This window comes from Nilaparvata lugens, chromosome 3, assembly GCF_014356525.2.
Source record: "Nilaparvata lugens isolate BPH chromosome 3, ASM1435652v1, whole genome shotgun sequence".
Classification (NCBI taxonomy): Eukaryota; Metazoa; Arthropoda; class Insecta; order Hemiptera; family Delphacidae; genus Nilaparvata; species Nilaparvata lugens.
Genome location: NC_052506.1, coordinates 72,583,747 through 72,606,589, shown reverse-complemented (window position 1 = coordinate 72,606,589; position 22,843 = coordinate 72,583,747). Strand labels below are relative to the sequence as shown.

Here is a 22,843-nt window from a genome sequence, read left to right as displayed (position 1 = left end):
CGATTATGCTTCAATGATGTTATTCACTAGTTTCAATGATATTAGTAATGTTACAAAATCTCTCATCCATTCTTGAATGTTTAAATCACTATCAATAAAATCACTGAGTCTTGAGTCCTGTTATCACTATCACTTATCCTTTTGATATCCTTCGTGAATGATGAGATCCTTAAGTTCAAAACTATAACCCTTTCTTCTCAAAGTACATAAATATCACTTGAGGTATCCTCATGGGTTGTTCCATATTTCCTCGTGTATCCTTGTGTTCCACACTCAATGAACAGTAGAAGTTGTAGCTTTGGATGGATATGAGATGTACCAATACCATCCATGGATACAATAAAGAGCCATTATCAAAAACGCAACTTGTAGATTCAGATTTGTTCACAGATGTTGTCATAGAATGAGTATTTTGCCTTCAAAATAGCACATAGTCCGTTAACAATTGCGACTGAGGACGTATTGAGAGTGCAAGATATCCATGTAGATGATAAGATTAACATCATTGTGCACAGAGAAAAGCCATTGAAATTGAGATAAGAAGTGACGAAAACAGAAGAGTGAGATGCTGGAAGAGGTTTTTGTAGGACTAAATTATGGGGTCATCCCATATTCAAGCCCGAAACATAATATAATAAAAGGAGATGAGATGAGGAAGAATATCAGTCAGACAGAGACAGAAATGTGAGAATAGTTGTGAGAGAGAAAGAGAGTAAGTAAGAGAGAGAGCGAGAGGAGAGTACTCACCGGTGTGCAGACAGACGGAAGCAGCCAGGAGTACACTACACACTAGTTGCGTTCGCATCCACGCCATAACTGTTAGTAGAGGTGCGCCGGCCAAACTCTGCGCTTTTATATGCGGCCTACATTCTTGCAGCGACTTCTCCCATTGGCCGCCTGGCCTCGTCCGCACGCCAACCCGCCGGCACGCGCCGGTCCCCCTGACATTGAATCAGGGGCTTCAATATTATCAATAAAGGTTTAGGCCTTCTATTGTCGAAAAATATATGTCTCCCATCGTCCTCATAGTAGTGTAATGATACAGGAAAGTTGGAAAGTTGGAAACTTGTAAGTTAGTAACTAAAATTTATTCATCATAGAAACAAAAATTGTTGAACAAAAACTACAGAAATAACTATCTAATATCTATTCTGATTTACAGTAATTTCAAGCCTCGTAAATGAAAACCAAGTGTTATAGTGTACATTAAGTGCCGTTTGTACAGTACCAGTTAAAACGAAATTTCATTTTAAACGAAATTTCATTTTAAACTGGATTTAATCCACGTCAAGTTCAGTTTGTCACAATGTAGTTCATTCTGAGCCACCAGCTGAGTGAATTCAGTTCAAGCCAAGGTACCTAGAATACCTAGAATGTATTATAGAATACCTAGAATGTATTCTAGGTACATTGGTTCAAGCTTTTATTAGCAAACAACCCTAACAGTGCAAAAGTAACATAATACATTGAGTTTTGTATATTGATGTGTGCAGTCAAATTGATTAGTGTCCTCACAAAAAGGATTTTGTCTTCTCGACTATTTGAGACCAGATAAGTGTATACGTTGAAATTTGAAGCACACTCGATGAATATTATTAAAATTGAAGCCTCCAAGCAGTCTCATATTGTGCAATTTACATATGAGTCCTTCAAAAAGGTTTTCGAGAACTTGATCTACCGTACAGTAGAAGCCCTGAAGAGACAATTACAGTTGTCATCACTGGAATACGGCTAGATAAGCCCAGTGAGTATAGAATGTAAATGTATCAAAATACATAGTAATGCATTGTAAAGTGAATGTATTACATTATAATATTCACTGAGTAAGCCTAATATTCACTGTAAATGTATCACAATACATAGTAATGCATTGTAAAGTGAATGTATTACATTATAATATTCACTGAGTAAGCCCCCCCCCCACACACACACACACACACACACACACACAACACACACACACACACTTATTAATTCTACCATATTGATAATTATTGTTAAACGAAAATCCAAATTGAATGCTGTAAATCACCCCGAAGACTTCTGCTACTGCAAATATTGACAACAGGGTAAACATCTATTTACAGTATTCAATTCGGATTTTCGTTTAACAATAATATTATCAATTCATTATCATTTGAATAAAATGAAATTTCTCAGTAATTTCCATCTACCAGATTGAACGGAACTTGACAAATATAATTTGTTCAAACTAATAGAATTTATAAGGACGGCAAAATACCGTACGAACAGTAACCGATGTGTGTGTGTGTGTGTGTGTGTGTGTGTGGTGTGTGTGTGTGTGTGTGTGTGTGTGTGTGTGTGTGTGTGTGTGTGCGGGGCTTACCTAGCCGTATTCCAGTGATCACACCTGTAATAATTGTCTCTTGAGAGCTTCTAAAGTCCTTGATCGAGCTTTACAAAACTCACGTTCGATATATCTAAAAAGAATAGAAAAAACACATAGGCAATAAGAGCCCTCTCTTCCACTAGCCCACAAAGTATAGAGCAATATGAAAAAAAGAGAATTTTACTATATTTTCTCTATGATAGAGCTACCTGCTTCGTCTAATGATAAGGTGGCCGGGAAACTGTTCTTGGAGAATTATTGTGGTGTATTAGCAGTGTCATCATGATAGTATCAAAATATAATGCTACGTCAATATTAATATAAAAAGAAAATGCTACGATTGATGGTTTTGTACAAAATCGAAGGATAAACCTCATTCTCCACCCTTGTCTAAAGTGATGGTTGCATATGCAGTAATTCAGACCGCAAACGATTTTTACTCTGACTTTGTTTTATTCTCACATAATATTATGATATTTTTATTATCTTGATAAACTAGTTTGACAAAGAATTTGAATAGAGTAGGTTTTGAGACGTCTGCAGACGTCTGTTGCGGTGTTAATTCAGAACCTTTTTCTTCTATCAGCTTCTTCAGACGTCGGTGAGAAAAAGTGATCTTGAAATAGTTTCAATCAATATACCGGAAATTATATCATAAAATAAAATTTACTGTCCTATAATAAATCATTTATTGTTGTATTTTCACTTGCCCATAATAACCTTTCTTGCAGAGAGAGAGAGAGAGAGAGAGAGAGAGAGAGAGAGAGCGAGAGAGAGAGAGAGAGGAGAGAGAGAGAGAGAGAATTACGTTGCTATCCTTGCTTGATCAGTTGTTAATTCACACGTTTCTCATGGGAAGTATTGAAATCTTTGTTGGTGACGAAACAACGATATGCGAAATTCACAAAATGTATTAGTTCGGGCGCATTCTCATCTAGGATAACAAGCGGGAAGATCACGCATTACGAAGAACTCATTAGTGTTTGAAATATTCAACTAGTCCAATTAGTAAGGAGTGCAGCCCAATTAATATTTCTCCTTTCTTACTGAGGTGCTATTGGTAATTGACATTGTAATCTTCTTATCACTGTCCTTATTTCTCCCACAATCCATATGGATTACATTGGAATAAAAAAGTGTAGGCCCGACTCTCATTCAAAAGCTCAGCATAATGTCTTGTGAACTGGTTAGTTAACAATCAAGAATAGGGATTATAGCTATGGCTTTGGAATTAAGAAGTTTCCATCCAATTAGGAATGTCAAGAGCGGGGATGTGAGGTTGATAATTGCATTGCTTAATCGATCGGTTTAGTCCCTATAGGCTTACCTAACCACATTCATTTTTGTTTTCAACAATGATCTTATCTTTTCATATTATCATTAGGTACTAAGAATCGAAATAATTATACTGTATGTATTGTTTATCTCTGATGTACTACAACATTTCTATGTTTGTATAATCTATCCATGTTTTTAGTGCCTTTGTTCATTCAAAAACTAGTATTTATCATGTAATATACCTATTAGCTTATGTAATATACACAGTAAACTGTGAGCAATTGTGAATCGACCTGCATATCAACATTAAAAACAGTGCATCATGAATACACTCACTGGTCGTCTGTTTGATATCCTTGGTAGAATATCGTGAACATTTAGGTTGAAATTTGCTGTTCGAAATAAAAAAGCTTCTAATCTTTGCAAAAAAAGTGGTTTTTGGATATTGGTCTGTGTGTGTGTGTGTGTGGTGTGTGTGTGTGTGTTGTGTGTGTGTGTGTGTGTGTGTGTGTGTGTGTGGTGTGGTGTGTGTGTGTGTGTGGTGTGTGTGTGGTGTGTGTGTGTGGTGTGTGTGTGTGTGTGTGTGGTGTGTGTGTGTGTGTGTGGTGTGGTGTGTGTGTGTGTGGTGTGTGGTGTGTGTGTGTGTGGTGTGTGTGTGGTGTGTGTGTGTGTGTGTGTGTGTGTGGTGTGTGTGTGTGTGTGTGTGTGTGTGTGTGTGTGTGTGTGTGTATGAGTGTATGTGCGTCTGTGTACACGATATCTTATCACCCAATCAACGGAATGACTTGAAATTTGGAACGTATGGTCCTTCCACTATAAGGATCCGACACGAACAATTTCGATCAAATGCGATTCAAGATGGCGGCTAAAATGACGAAAATGTTGACAAAAACAGGGTTTTTCACGATTTTATCGAAAACGGCTCCAACGATTTTGATTAAATTCATACTCAAAATAGTCATCGATAAGCTCTATCAACTGCCACAAGTCCCATATCTGTAAAAATTTCAGGAGCTCCGCCCCATCTATGCAAAGTTTGATTTTAGATTCTCAATTATCAGACTTCAGATACAATTTAAACAAAAAATTTCGAGTGGAAAAGATTGAGAATGAGAATCTCTACAATTTATTAATGGTTTGTAACATTTTCACCTGAAATTAAAAATAAGCTCGAAATTCGAGAAAATGTTATTATCCAATTGCAAACTGTTGGCAACTGTTGATTCTATTAAATGATTCACTATGAGGAGATAGCAGACCTCGTGTGTCTCCAGCGTTATTGCCCTGTCACCAGCTGGCTCAAATCTTTGAATAGTAGACTTGAGATGCGCGGGAACACTACCGTCACGTGATCAATTTTCATAATGGCAAGGAGTGTGAGTGCGCCACACCAGATTTTTTTTAAACGTATGTGTATTTTTACATGTAGCATTTTTCCAATCAGTTACATTCTATTTCCATTCAGCGTTCCAGGTGCTCGGAGTACAATAAAAAAGGATCTGAAATAATATTGCAGTTCTAATTTGTAAATCTCTATAATCTACAATAGACTCTATGAAATAGATTCACTTCTGCGATAATTGATTGTGTTTGGGTCTTGAAAGTCGAAATATTTGGTCAAGGTCACAGCTAATATATGCGATCGGTTGTGTACAAGAACATGTGTTGTCGACAATATCGACGAGTGTGAGAAACGTGTGGCATTCAGCATTCAGCGTTGCGACGCTCTTTTACCCTTCTTCGTCTCCACCCACACCTCCGCGCGACGACCTTACACGATAATTATTATTATTATCATCAATCCTCTCCAGTGCATCATCTTCCCGCTATCTTGATCTCTCTTTGTTATCTTATGTGTTCGATCAGGACTTCCCATATACTAGTTAGTATATAGGAGGTCCTGGTTTGATACATAGATGAATTTATAATGTCTCATTTGATGAAGCATTCAAATTCCATATAATTTTATCCCATTTACTGTAAGTTGAGAATTATAATATTCTGTCAAGAGAAGAAGCGGATCCCACCAATAATACCATTGAAAATACTAATCGATTGGGAACTACATATCAAATTGTTAAGATAACATAGCATGAAATTCAAAAAGAAGAGCAAATTTTGACGCTCTTTGAATGACTCACAGCCTAGTCACACAGAGAGCAATCTGCGATGCAAAGAGGGATCCAAAATATAGATATAGTAATATTTGATCGGAGATCGTTCTCTGTGTGGCACAGTCCTGAAAGCAGCAGCAGTAGTTGTCTACAAGCAGCAGGTTTAAATTCAGGCTAGCCCTAGAAATAAAACAATCTTATAAATACATTGACAAAATAGGAAAGAGTGTCGTCATGTAGATCGTTTCCTCACTTGGTAGCTCTCATTTGCTTTATGCAAGAGAGTCGAGGGCTAAGCCCAGCTGAACAGTCGGCCTGTTATCTATTTTATCTATTGGTTCTTTAGCAGCCTGTACACAGGGACAACAGTAACTTCCACTGGCTGTTGCGACACCACGGTTTTGGAAATGTCATGAATATTATCCAAGTTTCGGGCATTTCCAATTCCGCGGCAACAAGTGGAAGTGGCTACTATAGTCCCTGTGATCAGGCTACTTAATCATCTCCTGTGCAGTGACTTGTTCTTGTGTGATGAACAGTAACTGTTTAGAGCAGTGATTCACTATATTTTGTTTAGCAACCAACCTTAGGATTCTCCCATTTTCAATGACACACTGAATCCTCCTTCTAGACAAATTAGAGAAATTTGATGAAAAAATACACCAAAAAAGTTGAAAAATTTATTTCATTTTCATAACATAACATAGCTTAAAAATAATATAACTTTTTTCTGAACATACTCTCCAGTCCTTAGAATCATTAATATTTTTCATGGCTCGGTAGATTCTCAGATCTGCTGATGAATGAATCACTTAGCCGGCCAGGATAGCTAAGACGACTAAGGCATTGCATCCTCCAGTCTGCTAGCGCTACTTGATCGCGGGTTCGAATCACGCCGAATCCCACATCTAATAGGCATGAACGTTTGGTCATCTTATCAAATCATCCTCACACTTCCCATTACTCACGCACAAACAGAAACAGCCCATGAGGGCATCATCCAAAAACAAAACGCATAAATAGAAGTTACTAAATCTTCACTATTACTATACTTAAGTATAGATTTGTCACATCCATCTGCAATTGACATACGTAATTTCCCACCAGAATATAAAATCATGAGTATGATCATATGAAATATGAATTCAGCAAATAGAGAGAATTTCAAGTTCATGGTTCGACTTATCTTGTATCCTGCTATTTATAAGATTTTAAATTTACTAATGATATGATTCTACATTGTTGAAATTGAAAGTAACGCTGGAGAAACAGTAAATTTATTCTTCCTCCATCTACTGTCCAAAGTACTTGAGTGTCACTTTTTCGCTCTCGGTACTAAAAAACAGAAAAACTCCCTAGGGTGGAGAAGAAACTCCATTTAAATAACATGGGAAGCATCTCTATTTTTACTTACATTGGAAATAGGTTAGAAGGTCTAAGCTCAGATGAGGAAGCATATAGAGTAGTCAGTCATCCAGTCATTGAGCCATCTAAATTCAATACCTCTACCAGATTTGTTCAACATATGAAATATATGTTTGTTAGATAAAATTATTACATACTTCATATTAGTATACAACAAAAATTTAAAAATATTTTCAATATCTCATTTTATTCAAAATAGCTAACGAATATTTCTCATCAACTAATCAAATTTAGAACGCGAACTTCATCATGGTTGTAGTTATGAGTCGGCCATTGTTACAGCTTTTTTCGACAGATAGCGCATAGCACTGTCGACGGTGCACTGTGATTACTGCCAGCTGCTTACTTCTCAGACTATGTTGTAACACATTGTTACTGGTCACGTAAGTTTTTTGCAGTTTTTAAAAAAATGTAGGTGGAGGAAAAATGTTGTGTACATCACGAGTGAGATATGCTTTTTCGCCCTCAGGGAAACTGTTGCCTTCGGCTTCGCCTCGGGCATCAATTTTTCCCCTCAGGGAGAAAAAGTGGTACTTTTCACTCTAGATATACAAATTTTTGTCCTATAATTTTATTTTTTTACCTCCACACATGAAAATGTTCAAACATTGAAAATTATTGGAATTCATGCAAGGAGCAGGGAGCTATTATATCTGCTTTTGTTATTAAAAATAAGATTGGGCAAATTTTGTTTAATGTGCTTTTGAACTCTAAACTAATTGTATGAATAGATATTATCATGATCTCGATTTATGAGGATGATTATATACATCATATTATACATATATACCGGAATAAAGAATTCATTTTGCTTTCGAATCAAAAAAAAACATTTGAAATCAAGAGTGTGCTCTATAAATAGATACAGAGATCTGTATTGACTCTAATAAAAACTAAACTAACTAAACTAAATCTAAACTTCTCTAATAAAACTGTGATATTCTATTCCTGAATCTGATTAGACTGATTATGGAATGAATGTAACTTACAAAAATATGGTTTTGGATGGGCTATAATTGACGCCTTCGGCTTCTGATTTGATTTGGAATAGTAATAGCATCCTCTTTCCTCTTTATCTGATTGAGAAATAATTTGAAATCCAGTTGGGTGAAAACTTAGATTAGTAGGGTTTTTCTACTACAATATTTTTCTTAATAGCAGGTATTCTCAATTCAATTGTGATGAAGATTGAAGGCTACACTACCAAATCTGATAACTAAATGACTCTCTTACGTTGAACCTATTTTTTATATTTGAGTTCTATCATTAGATGAAACTCTCAACACAAAATTATATTGATTAAGAGTGCCAAATATTCACCCTTGATAATTCCTGATATGTCTCTTCAAGGCTTCTAGAGTGCTTCAAAATATATTTGTAAAATCTATCACTTGATTTTTAATAATCCTAGTTAACTTTATATTTATTCCTCATTTCAGATTTATTACTAGAAATGTATCCCGTAATGCAGAGCTATTGTGAAATATAACAGTTCAAGTCAAAATGAACCATATTAACAGATTTCTCCACTAATCATTTATGGCTCCTACAATAATATTGTTGTAGAAAACATTATCAGAATTGATTTTATATTTTCCTATTTTATAATCCTCATCCTTCATCAGTATACTAGTAATTTGTATATTGTATCATATATAAGCCACCAATCCACTTTTGATTGCAGTATCCTCTTTTTCTCTTCAGTATCCTTGTGTTAGGTATGTCTAAATCCAATAAAAGTGTAAGTCTAATATTATTCAGGCTTCAATAATCCTGTGAAGCATTTGCAATGAATTTTATTGAAGAATATTGAACTTCCATTCTATCAGTTGAACTGCAATTATATGCCAATGAGAAATAATCTGCGAAATTCAATTACAATGATTGTTCTGTGGAGTCATTCCAGCATGTTATATAGAATTAGTGACCTCAACTGAACTCATGAAATCGATAATGATATTGTAAACAACGAATTAATTTGGGAGTCTGACAGCAGCTTTATTACATCGAAGACTTTTCAATATTGTTTTGTACGTTAAAGTTTAGTTATAATTTATGCACGGCTATTTAATGGTGGTTCAATAACAATGAGAGAATTGTTAACAGTTATATGCAAATGTATATTACATCAATAAAAAACAGATTATTCGAATGAAGGTGTTAATGATAACGTTCCTCCCCTCGTTGAAACGATGTTGAGTATGTTGTGGCAAACTGTTTTGAGCGCAAGTTCAACGTGAATTCGTGTCAGCGGGTCATGCTGCTAGCTGCTAACCCGTCCTCTCGACAATACAGCGTTTAATGATTTTGCATCTTGGAATTAAAATTGAGCAATATGACTGGTAATGCTGCACGCATCCATGCTGGTTACATAACACGCTCCAAAAGTATGTATTATTTTATTAGTGATTGTGTTGCCTCCTCAGCTTACCATCTCCCTTCTATTGACGGGTCTTCTTCCACTTCCAAAGCATTAAGCATTTGTGTCGAACGTTAAATGTCGATTTCATGTTTGCCATGATGAAGAGCAAAGAATAGAATGTTCTTGTCAAAGGTTAAGCTAGCCCACATCGTCCATAAACTATCAACGATATTTGCAAGTTTCGATGGTCAGAATCGTAAGTTCTGAAAAATTGTACCTTGAGGTCTCGAATTGAGATTTCTTTCGGAAAACTGATCTATAGAAATATTTTTCCTGAACATGATTCCCAATCTTGTCTCTGGTACTCATCCACAAGTTGTGGATATTAGATAGTATTATAGTGGATACTTAATATAGTGTAGGATTTACTTACTAGACTAGGGCTACAGATGGGTCCCGAACAATTTTTGCACTGATGACTGAGAATTGAAGTTCAAGCGTTCTCATTATTGCTGTCTCCTTCCTTCTTAGTTCAATATTTGTATCAAAGGTAAAAAGTGCCAAATGAGGCAATAACAATTAGTTTTAAGTTTCAATTAGTATAATTCAAGTGGAGATTTTTCATTTTTAGATTTAGCACTAGATTATTTCATTTCCAGTTTTTAGTGTACCGGTAGCTATATGTGATCGTTAGCTATTGATCCTAAATAGTTTATTTTGTTTGGTATAGTCTTCATGGTGTTGATATTGTAAATTGTGCTTCTGTGATTTCAATTTTTTCTCTGTACTCTGTTCTTGATATTGTTGTAGTTTATGTATTTATTATTGATGTTCGTGTGCAACTCTTTGTATAGGGCATGACCCTTATTTCTATTTCTATTCTATTTCCAGCTTCAGTCATGATGAAAAATGAGCCATCACTCAGTGGGTGGTGCATAGCATAATATGTTTATCAAAGTTATCAATATTACTATTATTAGTTTTCCGTGTATGAGACATGTTAGGTATTGTGAGTTATTGAGCACTAAGAGAAGATTCACAGCAAGATAAGTATTTCCATAAGTAATTCAATATTGTTCAAATTCATTTCCAAGAGCTGGAAAACCCGATGTCAGTTCAAATTCATTTTCAAGAGCTAGAAAGCTCGATGTCATTCACAGACCGGAATGATGTACGAGGAGAAGATTGAATGTAAAAATACTACTGAAAAGTAGAAGAAAGATTATTATGTCAGTTGTACGACTACTTTCAAAATCATTCTGTGTTTCTTCACTTCATCCCATTCCTCTGCATCTCATTTGAAATTTTATCTCCTGTTGTCATCATTAGCACGGAACCTCATTTCGAAAAATTAATAATGTGTTGAAAATAAGGATTTCTTCCTATTCTTAATGTCATCAATCGTCGAAAAATGAATACCTTTAACCTTTATTTAAGTTTATTCAATAAATTTAATAACGTTGATAGATCGTGAATAATAATTCATATTTCTACTTCGATGTTTATATGTTGAACTCATGTAACTCCACGACTTTCTATCCATTAATCCGTTCATTTCAAGACATCAATTCGTGTATAGTCCGGTCTAGGATCTAGGGTTCTTGAATAATATTATTATGAGCAAGAGAAAGAAACTATATACAGAGGTATACAAAAGAGGGGAAAGAGTAAGGGTAAAGAGGGGAGATACGAGGAAGAAGTAAACCTGGTAAATGATTACTTGAAAATACTTACTCACTATTCTAAAAAAATTCAATAAACTGTATTAATATAAATTGATAAATTTTCTGACACCAATATCAATAATTATTACTCATGATAATAAATTTGAACAATCTAAGAAAAAATTCTTTTGATATTCTCATTTGTATCATGTTGTTTTCCTGTATTCTTATAGTTACATTATGGTATTAATGACTCATACGATGCAAAAAACCTAGTAATTCGAATTAGCGAATTCCAAATTGTTTCAAGATGAAGATAGAAATACTTATGTCGTCTTCACCACCAGTCATCTGACAATGCGTCAGTCCAATCCTACACTCATTCATGTCCTTCTGAATTTTCTTGTAATAGGGCTTTTGCATGTCAAAAACTGTATCTCTTGAAATCCTGTCATAGCATCTGCAACGGAACATTCAAAGTCTCGATCTGACACTCTCAAGGTGAGAAGAATGTCTACTTCAGGGAAGACATTAGGAAAGTCCAGACAAACTGGGTCATCCACTTAGTCTGCAAGGTCGATGATACCTTTATCACCACGTTCGGAATCTCCTCTGCTTCCCAACACTTCCAACATAAATGAATGTTGTCACGTTATTCTTTATATTAAAATAACGATTAGCCTCCTGCTTGGCATCAGTCGGTAAAGCATGAGATTTAATATAATTAGGTCGTGGTTTTCTAATAGTATTCAGTCTTAAAGAATCTTGATAGACCTAGATATGGGCTTCTCCAATAACTCATGTAATTCAATAAATAATAAATATATATAAAAATGATACTTATACTATAGAGATGAGGAATAAAAAATAAATTGCACACCATGAAAATTTCACACATATATTACACAAATAATGCAAAGATCAATCGAGGCAAAAAATATATATAGAGCGATAAAAAATATAATATAAAAATAGAACAATATTTGAAATCAATAAAAATATCACAGGCTAACTTTATATTCTAGATTTATGGCACGAATCATTACCATGTGCCTTTATCTTGGAATCATATGCATTCTTTTGCATGTAGCTGCGACATGTACTTGCTAATACTTGTCGGCTTGGATAATTCAATCAAAAATGTGTGCTCTAAGATCAGCTTGATAAATTAGCCACTAATAATCCAAATATATATATATTAAAATCTCTAGTATTTAGTAGATTTATTTGTATCGAATATATATTTTCATCTCAGGGTGCAAGATTCGGCACCTGACGGAATAGGTAGAGCCATTCATCTAGTGAATTAGAACTATGATAAATTATCGCAAATTGTATTGCAAAAAATTAAATATTATATGCATACGTTTGATAGCCTAGATTTCGTACTTCTTTGATTAAATAGAAATTTCTAAAATATTGATCTATATTTTTCTTTCAATTAAATACCTTTAATACTAATTTTTATTTGCGCAAGTATTACTCTTATTAATTTCTCAATTTATAATAACCCTTTCGGCGAGCTAGCTTTGATCATCAGATTATTTCGAAGCACTAGGGCGCCCATCACTAAATTCAAATTTTAATCACTCACGTGTCGAAAATCTTCTTGTAAGCCGCCGATGTCGATCCAACTCCATGTGGTCCGGGAATATGGTAGCCGGAATCGTCTCCTCCAAGGGGTTATAAATTTAATTAAAAAATGAAAAAATGACTTCTGCTTCACAATAGCATCACGAAGTCTTTTAAGAAATTTAATAATTTACTTTAACTTTAATTTTTACAAGATTATTAATAAGGTACTTCGCTCTAAAATATTTGGGGTCCTCTTATGGTGGCATTTGGCTGGCGAGTGCTGGTTCTTCCTTCTCAAGTTTTACAGATCCTCTTTCCGACTTTCAAATTAGCATAAAATTTAAATATCCCAATCCTCCGCCATTAAATTCAAATAGATCTTACAAAAAATGCTAAAATATTGCTTAGATTATATGATTAATAATTTCTTTGCATTCGAGCCATATTGATAACATAGATTACACAAATTTTTACACAAAATCTAGTACATTTATATAAATATATATAAATATTTTTGAATTGGCCTACAGTTGCCGCCTATTAACTGCCGTTTTACTATTGGTGCATGCAAATTTTATTAGGTATTCATGCGCCTGGTAACTCTTATTTCCTGAATACATTAAATTATTTTTATTTGGTTTTTTATTTATGCTCTTTGCATGCTAGTTAATATTCTATACATTAATATTAATTCCATGCTACCTAATAATTAGCCACGTGGACGGGTGTTTTTTCACATTGCACACCATCCGAATGCAATAAAGCTCTGCCAAGGGGTTTTGGTCAGATTCTACGTTCTTCGGTTTGATCGATCTCTAGGTCACCGATCCGTGAATACATCTATATAACCTCAATCTTCAAATATTTTATAAATAATCTATTTATGAGTAGTAAACTTCCTTCAAATCCTTTTTAAGTTCTTGTATCATTTAGCCAGAACAAGCTGATGCTATCTAATCTTGGTTATTATCTGCTTGGCGATATTAGCCAATTACTTTATTTTTAGACCTATTACTATTTCTGTTAGGGCTTTTTATCTACCCAGATTTAAATATGTTACACGCGCCCCTGGGTTTGAATTCAAAATATTTGAGAATCACAATGTTTTTAATGAAAACCCACCCTTCAATACATCGATATACACTATGCTTTGTTTATAAATTATACTCTCATACTTCTATCACAGTTTGCAGACATATTTGCTGCATCTCCTTTATACCTTTATCAAATACAATAACAAATTCTCCTCCTCAACACACATAAAATATCATAAATATAAACTTCTAAACGTACTCCTCCTGACAACACTTAAAACATAGTAATTTTTAAATTCGCCGCTTGCAGGGCCACCAACCTAACTACACACATTTCATAATTCTCACAATGATTCCTTTTAGACAATAATTTCGATTCACAAACTTCTGGGCTTATGTCTTATAGTATTTCTTAGGTCTTAATATAAATAATTTTCTATACATCAGGTACAATACTTTCTTTGCTAATGGCTCTTTGGTTTTGGTAGCTGGTATTCACTTTAAGTCTTTTCAGGTAACAAACGTGGCATAATTAAAAGTAATAAATATAAAAACATATAAATAAATATATCGACATTAATAAATATAATAAATAACAATAATAAATAACTCTTTGGGTACAGTACTTCTTTTTATAAACATATGTTCAACAGACATTACATTCATTTGATTTGGGTGGCTTTGGTCAGCTGGTCGCTGTTCTACATTTCATAGTGCTACATGTTACATCAGAATTTGCTATCGACTTTCATAACTAACCTAACTGCTCAATTTTTTCTCTTAAAAAGGTAATTAACAAATTTTAATTTTATTATCCCCGCTTGTGTCCTTTTTTATCTGATGTATATGATTTAATTACATATTTAAAAATTGTTCTTTTCCTTATTGCAGGCTTCTAACGGCTGGAAGGAATTAAAGCATTGGATTGTTGCCACGCGGTCCTATACCAAGATTAAATTTATTAAGGAAGGTTAGTAATCGGTTTGATAATAATGTTTTCCTTGATTTCTTATCATATTTCTTCAAATTTGACGATATTGCATGTAGAAATGTTGTGATTTACTTGCATCTTCTTGCATTCTGTTTGTAGATGTTGCTGTAGGCCGTTCGGTTATCTGCTGTTGATTGTTGAGGCTGTCCTATTATTAATTTATCCTTCTCAAATTTAAAGCCCATGTATCTGGTGTATCTTTTAAATAATTCCTTGTTTCATTAATAATAATTTCTTTTAATTGATCCAAAGTCTTCGATTTATTTTCTTCCAATACTGTCCACATAGTTTCTTTATAAACAACTTTAATCACATCAGGAAACAGTTTCGTAAAGCAAGATTTTTCATAGGCCATAAACTTCTTCAATAATATTATCCTCTTCATTATTTCCTTAACATCACAATTTTTTGCAAACATCACGGCCTTAATAACAAAATAATTTCACCATACAAGATTTCCAACAGTCAACAAATTCCTTCAACACTAACATGGTCTTAATTATAACATCAATAGTATCACTTTTCAATATTATCACAGACATCATAACAAACATTAAACACCATATCCAAACATTTATCATCTCTTTAATATTATAATCTCTAGGTACTTTCACTTTCTTAATATTATTTTTTAATTCTTCCAATCTTATTAGCCACCGTTTATCCTTTATTAGTTCCCACAAGTAGTCCACTTTTATGTTGCCCATGCACGAATCAATCATAGTTTTCCTATCAGTTCCGTTTTTATTCCAACATGAATCCATAGTAGTTTCGTAAGCAGCTCCGGTTTTGTTCCAATTATTACTTCCATTTTGCCGGTCACATCGTCGATCATAGCCTTTAAAACGTATGTGCCGCGGATGCACGCCGTCGGTCCGCTCCTGTCCTCCTCGGTGTCGGTCCGGTATCCTCCTTTGCCTCTTGAAGCGTGCATGCGGCCGGTATGCGCGCGCGCGGTTCCTCCTTCGTCGCTTCTTCCGCCTCCGGGCCTTACGATGCATGCTCTCCCGAATGCCGTCCTCCTCGTCCTGATGTCGGCCGTCCGGTGTCCTCAGGCGCCTCCGTCTCCGGGCCTTGCGGTGGTCGCTCCTCTTATCCGGTAGTCCGTCCTCCCTGGTGTCATCCTCTTGGTACTCTATCCTGGGTTCATTGGGGTGCCTTGGTGGGGTCGAATGATGCGCGGGTGCGGTGGCGGTCTCTTGATGCGCGAGTGTGACGTGCAGACACATGGTGGCGGTCTCTGGATATGCGGGCTGCTCTTCCTGCGGTGATGGATCGTCGGCGGGGAATATAAGGCTCAAGAGGGGTTGATGTTTACAGCTGGTTTTTGGTGGTGGTTTATCTGGTATTGGCTTCGGTTCTTCTAATACTATTTTCGGTAAATCATTTCTAAAGGTGGTGTATGATGTTGAAATTTCTTGATTTTCGTTGTTTGTTTCATTGGAGCTTGTAGGTGTTATATCGGGGGTATCATATAGTCCTGGTTTATTAGCTGTAGTTTTCTGTATATCTGGTGGCGGGTTGTTGGGTGTTGGGTTCTGTGTTTTTTGGTGATTTGATCTGGACGCATGTTCTAATGTGTAGTTTGTACTTATTTGATGAGGTGGCGGTTTGTAATTTCTATTATAATTATTCTGAGTGTAATCATTATTTGTGTTAAATCGATCATGGCCATAATAATAATTTCTTTCATAGGTTTGCTGTGGATAATGGTTTGTTTGACGATTCTGAAAACTTCTATTATTCCAGCTGTTATTTTGATTATGATTATAGCGGCGTTTAAATTGAGGGGTAGATCGTGAGCAATCATATGGTACTGATTCATAATTTTGGCTGTTATACTGATTAAATTTTGAGTTATGTTGATTTTGTGCGTATCTCTGGTCTGAACGGTGGTTTGATATTGCCATCACAGACTGTATGCCATATAAATGATTTATCAGCTGCTTGCAATCAGTAATGGGTTGTGTGGCGAGTGCCATTCTAACTTGATACGGTAGCTTCTTTAAAATAATACTTGCTAATGCCGATTCATTAATGGGCTCGCTCAATTGAGAATTTTTAAACTGTAGGGCAGTGACGAAAGTGGTACATGCACCATCTAAGTTAGGGTTGAAATCGCATGAGATAATGTCCGCTAGCACGTCCAACTGTTTACTTCTGCTCCAATACTGTTCCAGGAAGACAGCGACAAACTCATCCAATGATGTAAATTCATGGGCTCTACTCCGAAAGAACATCAGGGGTTCGCCAATCAATAAACTAGTCAAACGAAGACGCCAAAAATTCCAAGAGGTGGGTGTTAATGATTGAATTAGTTTTATCTGATCTATAATTCTTTAGGTTGGAGATAGCGGTCTGTATTGTCAAAACGGCCTAATTCATTGAAACTGTGTAGTGAATCAAACGTTGCTATGGGAATAGGCTCTATATTCTCGTGCGGAAATTGATGTATTTGACCTTCAAGTTGTACTATGTTTTGATTTGTATCAGAATTTGGGTGAGCTATTTCATGAATTTGCGAAGTGTTTTGTGCTGGTAGGTTATCTATTCTTTCGTTTAACTCACAAGTGACAGTATCTATTTTTGCTGTTAAATCGGTTGTAATTAGTTCTTGATTTTCAGCGGTAGATGCTGATATTGTGTCCGCAGTTTCCTTACCCGTTCTTACCGATGTATCCTTCAATGATTCCCGCATTTCCTTCATTTCCGCCTTCAAGTCCTTCATTACCATGGTCATTGTTTTTTCTAAACTATTAGAAAATGACTTGATCATCCCCTCTACTATAACCCTTTTTATTGCTTCTTGGGAGACATTTAACGGTTTATTACTGTTCACAGGATTCTTGGCGGTGATTGAAGAGATCTGGGCGTTGGACTCCATCGCGCCCCCCTCAGCGTCGATCTCCGCTACTATCGCCGTCTGCAGTGTGTCTGCTACCTTACTTTGCGTGGACGAAAAGAGACTCATATTTTAAAAATGGATTAAGTGTCAAGTGTTTGTTAAAAAAGTGAAAGTTTTGGCCAACAAGGCATTAATAAGGACACAAATGAGGATAGGCCTATGGACATTACAAGCCAGGTAACCTATTTATTACTTAAGCTCTTATAATATAATAATACTATTCATTGATTTCTGACTAGCAGTTTAGGCTTATAAAATATAATCTCTCTCTATAAACAGGTAATTTTTTACAGTACTAATAATATAAAATTTTCTTTAAAACATATAATTTCTCTTTATTTAAAGCTATTGATTCCCCAAAAAGTAATACAAATTTTCCTTCGCCAGTTTTCCTCACAACTCGTATAAGTTATCTATAATTTTCAATATGGTTATTGACCTAATTTCAAATAATTATTCAATGAGCTTGGCTCTCATCATCAGTCCCACGTTGGTACGACATGTCTTTGTGTCGTATCCGTGGCCTATCACGTTGGGCGACATGTCTTTGTGTCGTATCCGTGGCCTCACGTTGGGCGCCATGTCTTTGTGTCACGTTATTCTTTATATTAAAATAACGATTAGCCTCCTGCTTGGCATCAGTCGGTAAAGCATGAGATTTAATATAATTAGGTCGTGGTTTTCTAATAGTATTCAGTCTTAAAGAATCTTGATAGACCTAGATATGGGCTTCTCCAATAACTCATGTAATTCAATAAATAATAAATATATATAAAAATGATACTTATACTATAGAGATGAGGAATAAAAAATAAATTGCACACCATGAAAATTTCACACATATATTACACAAATAATGCAAAGATCAATCGAGGCAAAAAATATATATAGAGCGATAAAAAATATAATATAAAAATAGAACAATATTTGAAATCAATAAAAATATCACAGGCTAACTTTATATTCTAGATTTATGGCACGAATCATTACCATGTGCCTTTATCTTGGAATCATATGCATTCTTTTGCATGTAGCTGCGACATGTACTTGCTAATACTTGTCGGCTTGGATAATTCAATCAAAAATGTGTGCTCTAAGATCAGCTTGATAAATTAGCCACTAATAATCCAAATATATATATATTAAAATCTCTAGTATTTAGTAGATTTATTTGTATCGAATATATATTTTCATCTCAGGGTGCAAGATTCGGCACCTGACGGAATAGGTAGAGCCATTCATCTAGTGAATTAGAACTATGATAAATTATCGCAAATTGTATTGCAAAAAATTAAATATTATATGCATACGTTTGATAGCCTAGATTTCGTACTTCTTTGATTAAATAGAAATTTCTAAAATATTGATCTATATTTTTCTTTCAATTAAATACCTTTAATACTAATTTTTACTTGCGCAAGTATTACTCTTATTAATTTCTCAATTTATAATAACCCTTTCGGCGAGCTAGCTTTGATCATCAGATTATTTCGAAGCACTAGGGCGCCCATCACTAAATTCAAATTTAATCACTCACGTGTCGAAAATCTTCTTGTAAGCCGCCGATGTCGATCCAACTCCATGTGGTCCGGGAATATGGTAGCCGGAATCGTCTCCTCCAAGGGGTTATAAATTTAATTAAAATGAAAAATGACTTCTGCTTCACAATAGCATCACGAAGTCTTTTAAGAAATTTAATAATTTACTTTAACTTTAATTTTTACAAAATTATTAATAAGGTACTTCGCTCTAAAATATTTGGGGTCCTCTTATGGTGGCATTTGGCTGGCGAGTGCTGGTTCTTCCTTCTCAAGTTTTACAGATCCTCTTTCCGACTTTCAAATTAGCATAAAATTTAAATATCCCAATCCTCCGCCATTAAATTCAAATAGATCTTACAAAAAATGCCAAAATATTGCTTAGATTATATGATTAATAATTTCTTTGCATTCGAGCCATATTGATAACATAGATTACACAAATTTTTACACAAAATCTAGTACATTTATATAAATATATATAAATATTTTTGAATTGGCCTACAGTTGCCGCCTATTAACTGCCGTTTTACTATTGGTGCATGCAAATTTTATTAGGTATTCATGCGCCTGGTAACTCTTATTTCCTGAATACATTAAATTATTTTTATTTGGTTTTTTATTTATGCTCTTTGCATGCTAGTTAATATTCTATACATTAATATTAATTCCATGCTACCTAATAATTAGCCACGTGGACGGGTGTTTTTTCACATTGCACACCATCCGAATGCAATAAAGCTCTGCCAAGGGGTTTTGGTCAGATTCTACGTTCTTCGGTTTGATCGATCTCTAGGTCACCGATCCGTGAATACATCTATATAACCTCAATCTTCAAATATTTTATAAATAATCTATTTATGAGTAGTAAACTTCCTTCAAATCCTTTTTAAGTTCTTGTATCATTTAGCCAGAACAAGCTGATGCTATCTAATCTTGGTTATTATCTGCTTGGCGATATTAGCCAATTACTTTATTTTTAGACCTATTACTATTTCTGTTAGGGCTTTTTATCTACCCAGATTTAAATATGTTACAATGTGTAGGATAACATTATCTCACTTTACCATGTAGATACAAAACTGTTGAATGCATATCATGTGTAAATATTATGATCGCATGTTCATTAGTGGGAGGGTTTTTATTGGTTTTGATAGGAAATCGAATCCATTGGCAGAGCAGAGCCTTTCACTCTGTAGGGTTGAGCTGAACTGGGGTGGATCGCCTTGAATGATCCACAATGGATTTTATATTATGTTATAATTATGAATGAAATACTGAGCCAGTATCTCACTGAAACAAAGATTCAACGGTAATTTCACGCTTTCACTCTTGATAGGACAAATGGATGCTTTCTCGCATTAGAGCGTTATGCTACAATATCTTGTGGCCTATTGTACAGAATATGATTATGATGATAATAACAGAAGACGAAAGTTATGTTAATTCGGGGAATATTCTTAATCTTGGGAGAGATCAGGTTTTCTTCTCGTAGGCATCTACTATACATTTTCTACTTGCTCACCTACCGGCAATGAATTATATTCCGGCCGAATACGATTCAAAAATCTGTGCTGTAGGATTGTGGTAAGCCTAATGTTGAAGAAGTAGATGTTTGGGTTTTCAAATGGAAAGGGGGGTGTGCGTGAGTCAGGTCGTTTTGTTGGTTTGTAATTTATTGATAAAAAATACCTAATTCCCTGATAATCTGTCCAGTTCATATCGGTTTCGAATAATACTAAAGATGAGACTGAATTAGATGGAGACTGAAATTGTACAGCTCTTATGGAGCTTATCTAGAATTCCTCTGATTATTTTGAAACAAAATTATGACAATTCAAAATAACAATAGTGACTTTGTATCAGGTCAGGTTAAAGAAAAGAGTTATGATGAATCGATTGTATTCAGAAATAAATTTAGAAAAGAATTGATTCCAAGCATAGGAGAAATGAAGTATTCAGTATGCTTCACCTTTTTTGTTTGGATAAAAAAAATGTTCAATGTAGAGTATTCAAATTCTCTTGCTCCTATTTCTGCCAAATTCCTTAATAATGAAACGAATCATTCTTGAACAGATTGATATTGGAAAAAAACGAGTCTATGAATTTTTTCATATAAATGACTGTTTTATTGGTTAATTCTCTGAATCATCAGTGAATGGAATAATATTCATATCAACTGATTGAATAGTAAGGGCATGAATGAATTAATGGAGATTTGTTATAAGCATTGATGAATCTATAGCTAGATTTCTTTCACTATTCACTAGGCTTTAACATGGAAAATATTCTATCAGGTACATTCATAAATTGATTATATACTACTATTACTGTCTTCGATTCAACTGAAATGTCTTCACACAACAAAAAACAAAATATGAAAAGATAAAAATTTGACGATTCAAAGGGCGGTTTGAAGGGCATTGAATAGCTCTTAATAGCTTACTACCAAGCAAAAAAATAATGTCCTGATTTTCCTATCATCATGAGTTCTCAACTCCTAGATAACCTCAAAATATTTCCTCCAATATGTATGTTAATAGTTATACCAATTATCGTAGTGATTGAACTAATTAGACAAGGAAGTCATTGAGAGAATTCCTTAACGAATTTCTAAGGATACATTTAGGCTGGGTCTATCTAACACAAACTGATTGCTGACTCTTTCATTCATTTACCAATGACATTGAATTTTTGACAAGGTGTTATCTAGTCCCGGAATGCTTGTTCATTCATTGGTTTAGAGTCTACTATGTTTTGCAACAGTTCAAGGAGAGTTCAATGGGGTACAATCGTCGAAAATATTTGACTCATGCTTAGGTTTGCTAAGTATGTAACAGTTCAATAGATAATTAATAGTTGACAAGTCACAATTGAATTTGATCTTAATAATAATTATCTTCCTAATTCTGCCCTACTTAGATTCCTGGGTCAAGGTCAAAAGGAACACTTTAATATTCCGATTGAGGTTTATGATTATAATATCAGGTTCAAAAGTTCGTAAGACGACTCGATATTTCAACCACAATGGATCTCCGGCTCTTTTGAAAGGAATTTTCTAAAATAATTCTCACTGAGTTCTTCTTATAAAATACTTTCTAGTAGGCCTAAGTGAATTTTTAGCTTAAAACTCAGATGAGGAAAATTGATGTTTGTATGTTCTTCCTTCCTTGCTACTGGCTCCTGCCAGTCAGATGTACCTTAATGAACGTGCAGCAAACATTGGTTATCTATTTATTAAATGGGGGTCCGGTATCAAGAGAATAATTTGAATAAGGTTGTCAAGAAACCCGGAACTCCAACTCTCCTGTATCTTTTCAATCTCAATGACTATAAATAAAAGTATTTAGCAAATGAGAATTGAAACACTTGAAAATTGTGACAGTTTATCAAAATTCGTCATTTCATTTCCGGAATTATAATCAAACTATGAATGGAAAATAACTCCAGTTTTCACAGAATGTAGAACACAATATTATAATATAGAGAATTAGCCCAATACTGGTCACTTTATAGCCTACCTGTAGTGCAAACTCACAATTCTTGTTGGGAAAATATGCCAGTAAGTTTACGTTTCCAACTAAATAGATTTTTCCTCCACCTACTG

The 22,843-nt window shown here is 34.7% G+C and overlaps 1 protein-coding gene across 1 annotated transcript in view; it reads right to left on the bottom strand.

Moving 5' to 3' along the window:
• LOC111044354 (chitin deacetylase 1) overlaps window positions 1–952 on the bottom strand; it is a gene marked incomplete at its 5' end in the record, with an annotated part of 36,079 nt that extends 35,127 nt beyond the window's left edge. The window contains one exon of the mRNA XM_039422883.1: window positions 748–952. Coding sequence (XP_039278817.1) covers window positions 748–952 — 205 coding nt within the window. The remainder of the gene's footprint in view (window positions 1–747) is intronic.
• Window positions 953–22,843: the final 21,891 nt, after the last annotated feature.